The following is an 11,427-nucleotide window of genomic DNA, read 5'->3' on the forward strand; positions in this document are numbered from 1 at the left end:
GTGGAAGGTGGTCACACAATGATGGTTTTTGTTCTTTGGTGTCTGCTGCCTGTTCCCTGCAACACCTCGTGTTCACACAGGCTCGTGTGCTTCTTTTCTTCTCTGTGGACTTTGTTGTTTCCGAGCTAGGTGGCCGCTTGTCTTAAAGGCTTGTTTTCTATTATGTTAATTGATGCTTTTGAGTTGAAACATTTTTTTCTTAAAATAGGCATTTATTGGCATAACTTTGCTTCTAACCACTGCTTTAGATACAAACCATAAATTTTGAGAGGTTGTTTCTTCATTTTCATTCTTCTGCAAATATTTTCTCACTGATTTAGGTTTATTTAGGAGTATCTTCAGCAAAATTTTACTTGCATGTGCTATTACTGATGTTGTTTGAAAATTTCTGCATTTTGTGAGGTCATTTTGGAATGGGTGCAAATACGGATCACTTCCAGTCAGTTGGTCAGGTAGCTGTTCCACATTTCTTGGCATAGACTACTGGGTTCTTCTCAGCACTGCAACAGTTTGTAGAAACATTTCATTTAGTATCGTGTTAATTCCTAGAGCCTTGTTTTTGACCAGTGAGTTCAGTGCACGTTGAGCTTCTTTTGCTTTCAGTTCAGGATCATATGCCATATGAACTTCTTCTGTGAATTTCTTCCTCCTTTGCTTTTAGTTCTTGATCATGTGAAATGGTTGTACATTGACTAATTCTTTTTGGTACAATGATTCTGTGTAGTCTTTTCATCTTCTTTTGATGCTTCTTTCATTGTTCAATATTTTTTCTGTAGAATCTTATAATGTTGCAATTTGAGGCTTGAAATTTTTTTAGTTCATAAATGCCTAGAATTTCTTTGATTTTTTTTTTTTTTTGAGGAAGATGAGATGAGAAAAGAAGAAAAGAAAAAACAACTTTCTTTCCTAATAAGACCCTGAAGTTACTTATAAACAATGACAGATGTTCCTTAAAGTAGGCTATACTAGGAAGAGCCTGTTCATCCCTTTGGTTTTCTAATGACTGGTCTTGCACATTTCACGGTAGTACTTTAGGTTGTCTTCTTGAATTCCCCGTTGAAGTTTTCTGTCCGCCTCTTCTACTTGATCGTTTCTTCTACTTGCTCTAGCTACTGTACATTCGAGAGTCTCTGATATCCATACTGGCCATTTAAAAAATGACCCTTTGAATCAATTTATCTTTTTCCCATGGTGCAGCTGATAGGTGATTACCAGTCTGATGTGCGACTGACAGCAACACCAGGCTTCTGGGATTAATAATCTAGCATTTGTCAATTAATATTTCTCTGGTGGGAATGACTTTATCAGAAATCCCGATACTTGATGTGTTCATTCCATGGTAGTTTTGATTATAAAGTATTTCTGTGCTTGTTTTCCCCCCTGAAATATTCTGAAAGAGAAAATTTTTAAAAGGGAGAATTGTTTTAAATGGTAAGCAAAAGCCCTGGTTCATCTACCCTGTTTCCCTGAAAGTAAGACATCCCCCGAAAATAAGACCTACTTATAGTTTTGCTTCTCGCTGAAATATAAGTCATCACCCCCGAAAATAAGACCTCCCTGAAAATAAAGCCCCTGGAAGCTCCCGTAACTTGGACTCTGGACCGTAGTGGCGGGCACTGCCACTCAGCTCACTGTTGGCTGCAGCGCAGCCTGAGCAGACAGGAAGTGCGAGGTCTCTTTTAATAAAACAATAAACAATAAATGTGTACCGTATTCTTCTTCATTGAAAAACAAGACATCCCCTGAAAATAGGGCCTAGCGCATCTTTGGGAGCAAAAATTAATAGAAGACATTGTCTTATTTTTGGGGAAACAGGGTACATACAAACCAATGTTATTTTTTCTTTAGTTCTTAAATGTCTGATATCTGATTCTTTTGAGAAGGGTCCAGTAAAAGAAAAAAACAAACCCAAAACTTTATTTTCTAATAAGACCCTAAGGTTATTTATAAACAATGACAGATATTTCTTAAAACTAGATGCAAATAATATTGTTTTTATTTAACTGCTTTCTCTTAACACTATCTGAAAAATTATATTCTTTTCCCTTTGTTTTTCTTTTTCTTAAAAAAAAAATCATTTTATTGGGGTTCTTACAGCTCTTATAACAATCCATACATCAACTGCACATTTGTTGCCATTATTATTTTCAAAACATTTTCTTTCTATTGGAGCCCTTGGTATCTGCTCTTCTTTTTAAAAAAAATTCTTTTATTAGGGGCTCATACAACTCTTATCACAATCCATGCATACATCAGTTGTGTAAAGCACATTTGTGCATTCATTGCCCTCATCATTCTCAAAACATTTCCTCTCCACTTAAGCCCCTGGCATCAGGTCCTCATTTTTTCCCCTCCCTCCCCACTCCCTCCTCCCTCATGAACCCTTGATAATTTATAAATTTTTATTTTGTCATATCTTGCCTGGTCCGACGTCTCCCTTCACCCACTTTTCTGTTGTCCGTTCCTCAGGGAGGAGGTCACATGTAGATTCTTGTAATTGGTTCCCCCTTTCCAACCCACTCTCCTTCCACCCTCCCGGTATCACCACTCATACCACTGGTCCTGAAGGTATCATCCACCCTGGATTCCCTGTGTTTCCAATTCCTATCTGTACCAGTGTACACCCTCTGGTCTAGCCAGACTTGTAAGGTAGAATTGGGATCATAATAGTGCGGGGTGGTGGTGGTGGGGAGAATTTAGGGACTAGAGGAAAGTTGTATTTCTCATCGTTGCTACATCGCTCGTCTCCTCCCCGAGCCCTTTGTTTTCCTATGTAGAACTTGTCACCTTTATACTTCATTAGATGTTAATTATATGAAGGCATAGATGTTTTTATTTGCTTTACTGCCTCATCCACAGCACAAAAACATTTTATAGCTGATAAGCTCTGATCGATACAAGATAGGGAGTTTAAAAAACCATTTGCTATGTAATGGCTTCCACTCTTCAATGGTTTTACTCTCTTTAAATAGGAGAAAGAAGCATGCCATTCATAGTAGTGACACGACTTCTTCTGATGAAGAGCGCTTTGAAAGAAGAAAATCTAAGAGCATGACAAGAGCAAGAAATAGGTTAGTGAAATTGTTAATGTATTCTCTCCCGCCACCCCATGGTAGGGAAAATAACAGTATTTGTAAAAATGAGATACTTATCTATTTGAATGTTTTGCTGAAATTGATATTCAATACCAATATTTTAGACTAGAGTATTGCACTGTAGTAACTGTGAAAGAGATTTAAACTTTGGAAATTTCTCCTCTATTACTTCCTCCCATTGCCTTCGCCTCGGGTTTCCTTCCCATGGTGCAACCCATATAACTAGACAACCCATCCGTGTCCTAGTCCGAACAATAAGCAAACCTATGGTTGAAGAAAAAAAAGGGAAGAGAAGAAGATGGAAGAAAATTAAAAAAGAAAAGAGACCCTCGTTAGGTCCAGTTCTGTTTGCTGGTCCCCATGGGTCTCTCCCCCCTGGGCCTGAGAGGCTGCCCCTCCTGGTCCGAAGTCCATTCTTGGGGCTCCTCAGAGGCTCTGTCCTTGGCTTTACCCCGATTGCTGATCTGTTATGCTCCATTCCCATACTGTCTCCCTCTGAGTATTTTTTTTTAAAGAAAAAAGAGGAAAGAATTTTAGTAGACATATCCATGTATTATGTGAGGATAAATTGAAATATTATAATAACACTTAAGTTTATTTAAATGCCACATATTCTAATAAATATAGTAGGTCTCTTTCTATTTTATGGTTCCATGGTTTGGGCTACTATATATGTTAAACATATTCTGAGTTAGGGTAGGTTGGGCCCTTTGGGCAAGTAGATAACTTATTTGCTTTTTCTAATGGATGGCTTTTTTGAGTCAGTTGAAAAAAATCTGATGTGGAAAGTTTACAATTGGAATTCTGTGATACTATTTTCTTCATTATGAGAAGATTAGAATGAAAGTGTAAAAATATAACTTTATATTAACTTTGAAATATGAAACTTATAATGCTTTCATTTGGATTTTGATCACTTTCAGGTGTTTACCCATGAACTTTAGAGCTGAAGACCTAGCTAGTGGCATTCTACGAGAACGAGTGAAAGTGGGCACAAGTTTAGCTGATGTGGATCCAATGAACATTGATAAATCAGTAAGTTTTGAAAAATATTTAGATGTTGCTTTTTGTTTGCTTGTTTGTTTTTGTTGTTCTGAAAGCTACACATGATAAAAGTACAAACCTCAAATATGCTCATTATTAATGTTTTGATATTTGAGCATACTTCACCAGGATGCACTGATCACGTGAATTTTAGTCAGGTTTTTATTGTTTTACATTTCTTGGTTATTTTTTTTTTTCTTTTCTTTTTTAACATTTTATTAGGGGCTCATACAACTGTTATCCCAATCCATACACACATCAATTGTGTAAAGCGCATTTGTACATCGTTTCTCAAAACATTTTCTCTCCATTTAAACCCCCGACATTAGGTCCTCATTTTTCCCCTCCCTCCCCGCTCCCCCCTCCCGCATGAGCCCTTGATAGTTTATAAATGGGTATTTTGTCATATCTTGCCCTGTCCGACGTCTCCCTTCATCCACTTTTTGGTTGTCTGTCCCCCAGGGAGGAGGTCACACACAGTTCCATGTAATCGGTTCCCTCTTTATTTCTTGGTTATTGCAATAGAGAGTTTGGCATGATAGGAAGTTGGACTGAGATGGTGAGCCAAAGTAAGGAGGCCATAAGATGTAATGAGCGACAGGCTATTTCTTAAAACTGCTTTAGTTTCATGACCAGGTTACTCTGACCATGGTGTAGTTTGTTAATGGATATGGGAGAAGCAAGGCTGGTATTAAGTAGACTGACTTGTGGATATCGTTGTAATTTATGTCAAATAACGGGTATAGGCCAAAGTAGGGTATTGGTGAAATGAAGTAGATGGATTCCAAACAACTGAGGAAACAAACCTGAGAGAATTTGGTGAATCCATTTACTTTGAGAAGTAAGGGAGAGAGCAAAACTAAGGAGTGGATGATCCAACTGGATTGCCAAGATGGTTCCTGTCCTAAAGTGCCAGTGGTTAACGTTCTCAGCTGCGGATCAAATGTTTAGAGGCTTGCGCCCACCTCGATTCGAAGTACCTTGGAAGAAGAGACTATCTGCTTCTGAAGTCAGCCATTGACAGCTCAATGGACCATCATTTCCTCTGACATACACGGGGTTTCCTTGAGTTAGAATTGACAGCAGCTTATTCTCTAAGGTTGGAAATAGAAGAGGAAGGGTAAGAATTGAGATGAGAAGATTAGTTGTGGACATGTTTTCAAGTGTAGGTGGTACATCGAAAGAGAAATAAGGGTGGTGGCAGGAGGGGAGAAAAGGGAGCTGTGATGATATCAGAATTCAAGAAGAAAGAAAATGTTTTGAAACTGATGGTGGCAGTAATTGTACAACTATACTTGATCTCATTGAATTATGGATTGTGATAATAGCTGTAAGAGGTCCCAATAAAATTATTAATAAAACAAAAACATAAAGTAGAAATAACTTGTGTTTAGATATGGCCTTAAGGAGACATATCTAGACCAGAAACTCAGACTTGGGTCACCAATATAATGATGGTTGCGGTTATTAATGGAAACTGGATACTAGTACCCAGGGAAAGTATGTAGTATGAAAAAAGAGACAAGCTTTATATTCTTAATTGAGGTGAAATTCTAGATATCATGCGTGTGCACATTTGCCAACCTCTGTTGTTTCAAAACTTTCATCACCTCCTAAAAACACTTGGTACTTGTTAAAAAATTGTACTTTATATTTTCCTCCCTCCAATTTGCTTTCTATCTCTATGAATTTCAAATCCTGGCTCTATGACATGAGAGGATTCATGTCATTTTTGACCATGAACATCATGTCTTTGAGGTTTATCTATGCTGTAGCATGTGTATCAGTGCTGAGCTTTTTATAACTGAATAGGTCACTGCAAGTATATACCTCAATTTGTACCTTTCACTGTCAATGGATAGTTGAGTTACTTTTACCATTTGATTTTTTTAACAAAGTTTTTGAAGAATCCTTGTACATGAAGCAAACATTGACAAAATTGAAGGGAAAAATTATTCTACAATAGTAGTTGGACATTTCAATACCCCATTTTCATTAATAAATAGAACATCTTGACAGAAGATCAATTAGGAAGTGTGGAGGCCTTGATCAACACTATGAATAAACCAAGTAGATCTTTCTTCTCAAATGTATATAGGACATTATCTAGGAATAAAACATGCAAAACAAAACCTTCACTGTCAAGTTGATTCTGACTCAGAATAGAACGGCCCCACAGGGTTTCCACTGCTGTCATCTTTCTGGAAGCAGAGGGTCACATTTTCCTCCTGTGGAACCGCTGAAGTTTTGATTAACAGCTGACTGAACACTTCACTACTGTGCTATTAGGACTCCTTAGACCACAGGTTCTCCACCTTCCTAACACTGCGACCCTTTAATACAGTTCCTCATGTTGTGGTGACCCCCAACCAGAAGATTATTTTCGTTGCTATTTCATAACTATAATTTTCCTGCTGTTATGAATCGTGATATCTGATATGCAGGATGTATTTTCATCGTTACAAATTGAACATGATTAAACATAATTAAAGCATAGTGATTAATCACAAAACAATATGTAATTATATATTATGAAATATTTATGTGTTTTCCAATGATCTTAGGTGACCTGGGAAACGCTGCCTTAGACTGTTGTTGTTAGGGGTCACCAAGTCAGTTTTGACTCGTAGTGATTATTTATACAGTGGAATGGAACAATGGCCAGTTTTTGCCCTCCTCACAATTGTTCCTATGTTTCAGTCAAATCCTAAATAAATAAAAAATATATACTGTATATACTCGTGTATAGTAAGTCTAGTTTTTCAGCACATTTTTAATGAAGTTTTTAAAGTAAGAGCTCAAGTTAGCACTAGAACAGCTGTTGGGTTTGAACCATTGCCTTTTTGACTATAGCTTTCTAGACAGTTTTTCTTTAAGTAGTCTTTTAACTATTTAAACTATTTTGAGTGGTCGTAGTAATCTTTGTTACTTCTCCAATTAGGTCATTGTTTCTCTGATTTTTTAAAAAAATTAACATTTATAAGAAGTAAGAAGACGAGAATAGATATACAAACAGAGATCAGTGTTGATGAGTAAATTTCTTTGCATATTGCCACAGTGCCAAGGATAAAAATTTGATTTCTGTCTAACTAGAGGTTTATTAGAGTATATTGGAGATAATTTTGTTGGGGAAAGCTGAGCTTTGCAGAGCCACAAACCACTGGAAGTCTGTCCCCGCCTACAAAACAATTTTGCTCACTTGGGGACGATGATAGACTCTAATGCATGGTCTTTTGAATGGCATTTAAATAGGTAGGAGGTCCTGTTGAAACCATGCGAGTATTTCTGAATCTTCAATGTTAAAAAATCTATATCACATATAAGCCTTTTCTGTAATAAACTTTTGCTCTTCTTTCCAAGGTGCGGTTTGATAGCATAGGTGGATTGAGCCATCATATCCATGCACTTAAAGAAATGGTAGTATTTCCACTATTATACCCAGAAATTTTTGAAAAGTTTAAAATCCAGCCTCCAAGGTAAGTAATGACTTACGTGGCTTTAAAAATTATTTAGAACTTTTCAAATTCCTATTAAGAAATTTTGATAAATCTAAATATTTGGTGTGAATTTAATTGATGACTTTAGCAGAGAGAAATAAGAATACAATTTTATTAATTGAAGTTTACAGGTGGTAGAACTAAGTGTATTCTTCAAATTTATCATTCAGGATTTATGAATCAAGTACAAGATGAGCTTCTTTATATAGGCCTTGAATGTGCAACTAAGAAGCCCTGGTGGCATACTGGGTCATTCAGTGGGCGGCTAATCACAAGTGCAGTGGTTTGAAACCCATTAGCTGATCGGTGGGAGAAAGATGAGGCTTTCTACTAAAGATGTAGTCTCAGAAACCCTTAGGGTGCTTCTATCCCATCCTGCCGGGTTGCTGTGAGTTGGAATGAACTCAATGGCAGTGAGTTAGTGAATGAATGTACAACTGGGTGTGGCCAAAGGGATTTTTCTGAAATTGAATTTCTAATAACATCAGATTTGCTCTATGCCATTGAGTCTTAGAAGCACAAATTCATTGAAGTGTTTCTTTGTGATAATGAGGTGTTTTGAAACAAGCTAATAAACTTGATAAATCATTAAGTTGGTAGCTACTGAACTGTCCCAAAAGATTGAGTGATTATTTTAAATGAAGTTGGGTAGATTATTTTGAAGATATATATATCAGTCTAAATTTAAATGGATAAATAGACTTTTCATTGAGGAAGAACTTTTTGTTCAGAGTTGATCCTAATCTACTCAACCCTGTTTAAGAATATGGAAACTATTAGTAAAGAGTCATCTACTTTCTCGAAGCAGATTTAAAAGGTGGTCTGTGAGTCTATCTTGGATTTTAAAAATCAAAGTTGCAATTCAATGTTTTTTTATATGATATAACTTGAATTCCAAAATTATTATTAACCTTTTAAAAAGTGATTCAGGTGTTACAGCCTTGGGAAAACTTTAAAATAGAATGTGTGCTATATATTATGACATATCTCCTCAAATCCCACCTAAGGTACTTAGGGATGAAAGGTTTTGCATGGTATTTTTGTTGTTGTTGTTGTTTTGTTTTTGTGTGTTATTTTGCATGGTATTTTGTTGTTGTTAAACATTTCTTTCATGTATTTAAAAATAGTAATAAATACTTAAAATATTAAAAATTAAATTTTATTAAATAATAAAATATTCAAATATTTTACTTTAATATAAATTAGTTTATACAATTATGTAATGTTTTGTTTTTCATTCTGTAATATATCCAAAATAACCTCCCTCAATAAAGCATTATTCTTTAAGACACCTTATTAATGTTTTATTGTGTTAGTGTAGTGTTTCTCACTATCTTTTATTTATAGATATATATAATTTATCATTTAGATTTTTACAGTTTTTATCATTAGAAGATCAGGTGTTTTTGAATATTCTTTTAAATAGATATCTACATTCGGGGGAGGATATCTATATATAATGCATGCCCAAAGCCTACTGCTTATGAGTTGGTTCAGATTCATAGTGACCCTATCGAACAGAGTAGGATGGTCCCTATGGGTTTCTGAGACTGTAACTCTCTATAAGAGTAGAGTGTTGGTACTTTGCTGGTGGGTTTGAACTGCTCTATGGTTAGCATCTCAGTGCATAACCTACTAGGCCACCAGGCCTCTGAAATTGCAAAGAGGACTCATAATTTTGTTAGATATTGCTAAATTACTCTGAGCCCTTTTTGAACTACATCTTGCCCACCAAACTTAGTGCTTTGAGAATATCCTGTGGGGAATCAGAAAAGTGCAATTATTGTCTCTATGTTGCAAAAAGATTTATCAATGTTAGTAATTATAATATACATGAGCACAAAATTATATGGGAGGGACATTATTTGATGTTGGTTATTATCACTGATTGTACTAACATTAATTTACTGTTTGTGATTCTGTCATTACCCAGGGGCTGTTTATTTTATGGCCCTCCTGGCACAGGTAAAACCTTGGTGGCCAGAGCATTAGCGAATGAATGTAGTCAAGGAGACAAAAAAGTGGCTTTTTTTATGCGAAAAGGAGCAGACTGTTTGAGCAAGTGGGTTGGTGAATCTGAAAGACAACTTAGACTTCTTTTTGATCAGGTAAGAAATAACAGGTAATTCTAGAAAAAACTTTGTTAGAATGCTTATTATGTTTAGTTTTCAGGCCATCTTTATTCATGACATGGATGCAGTCATTTGCTCATGTGGTATGGTACAAAATGAGAAGAAATGACTGCAAAAATCCATTAATTTTCAGAATGTGGAATGTATGAAGTATAAATCTAGGAAATTGGGAATGCACAAAGGTCGATACCTCGGGCATAAAGATTAATTATCCTTTTTGAGTCATAGCAACCCTATCCAGGGTTACCAAGTCTATAAATCTTTATGGGAGTAGCCAGCCTCATCTTTCTCTTGTGGAGGAGCAGATAGGTTTGAACCACTGACCTTTGTGGTTTACAACTCAGTGCTTACTTGACACCTTCAAGAGGGCCTAGTATTGACTGATTTGAATCAGAAAATTACCTGGTCTGCTGTGTTGGGAATGACAAATTGAAGAGGAATGGGAACACATTCATTGTCACAAAAGAACATTTCAAAGATTTATTCTGAGTACGACACTGCCAGTGTGTGGTAGTTACATAATCTGTTGTCAATTTGAGAGGCACTTAAGAGTGAACGGGTATTATTTAGCCTGTCAATATGTCGCAGTTTTATTGGAGGGCAAAGAGATGCATAACTCATTGGAGGTGTGGCACAGACTCACTTCCTGCGAGACATTTCTGAGGAGAAGCCACGTGAAGCTACCCTGAAGTAGTCAGAGTTTCGGAGCTGAAGGAACCACGTGGAGAACCCCTGCCAGCCCTGAGATGCTTAGAACGCCACTGGATCCACAAGATTTCCCACCCACTGGCCTGTGATCTTCCTGTACTCAGTGTCATTGCATAGTGTTTCATGAGTCTGAAGAGGACTTTCTAGATTGGTATCGGACATATGGGCTAATATCGGACTTATGGAATTGATCTGGACTGGGCTGGATGTTTTCTCAATATACAATTGTTCTTGTATATAAGATCTTGAGTGCCCATGAATTTGTTTCTCTAGGCTACCGTAACACATAGGATGATATACCTATACTTATAAGGAACACCAGTTAATATGCTTATTATTCAAATGCCACTTATGCCAAAGATGAGGAAATTCAAGATTTTTAGCCAACTTCTGCAATCTGAAATTGATCAAACATGCGCTCAGTATGCCCCATCTTTCTCCTTTGGAGTGGCTGGTGGTGTCGAACTCCTGACCATGGTTAGCTACCCATCGCATTACCATAGTGATAGAAATAATGCTGCAGATCACATGCTAGATTTGTACAAAAGCAATGACTCATACCTTGCAAATATCCTTTTCAACAGCATAACAGTGACTATACACATAGAAGTTACTAATTGAAATACACAGGAATCAAATAGACTACATCTGTGGAAAGAGTCAATGGAAAAGCTCAACATTATCAGCCAAAAACAAGGTCAGGGGCCAATATTGGAATAGATCGTCAGTTGCACATGTGCAGGTTCAAATTGAAGCTGAAGAAAATTAAAACAAATCTAGAGAAACCAAAGTACGACCTTGAATATATCCCACCTGAATTTAGGGATTTTATTTTATTTTGCTTTATTAGGGGCTCACACAACTCTTATCACAATCCATACATACATCAATTGTGTAAAGCACATTTGTACATTCATTGCCCTCATCATTCTTAAAACATTTGCTCTCCAC

At 36.5% G+C, this 11,427-nt stretch overlaps 1 protein-coding gene across 1 annotated transcript in view; it reads left to right on the top strand.

Annotated features, from left to right (window-relative positions):
- Positions 1-11,427, top strand: part of ATAD2B (ATPase family AAA domain containing 2B) — a 173,536-nt gene that overhangs the window by 60,344 nt on the left and 101,765 nt on the right. Inside the window, exons 9-12 of the mRNA XM_004696060.3 lie at positions 2,973-3,071; positions 4,019-4,130; positions 7,500-7,615; positions 9,570-9,744. Of these exons, the coding sequence (XP_004696117.1) occupies positions 2,973-3,071; positions 4,019-4,130; positions 7,500-7,615; positions 9,570-9,744 (502 nt within the window). The remainder of the gene's footprint in view (positions 1-2,972; positions 3,072-4,018; positions 4,131-7,499; positions 7,616-9,569; positions 9,745-11,427) is intronic.

This window comes from Echinops telfairi, unplaced genomic scaffold (genome assembly GCF_000313985.2).
Source record: "Echinops telfairi isolate 266 unplaced genomic scaffold, ASM31398v2 ScPeMD7_9;HRSCAF=40, whole genome shotgun sequence".
Lineage (NCBI taxonomy): Eukaryota > Metazoa > Chordata > Mammalia > Afrosoricida > Tenrecidae > Echinops > Echinops telfairi.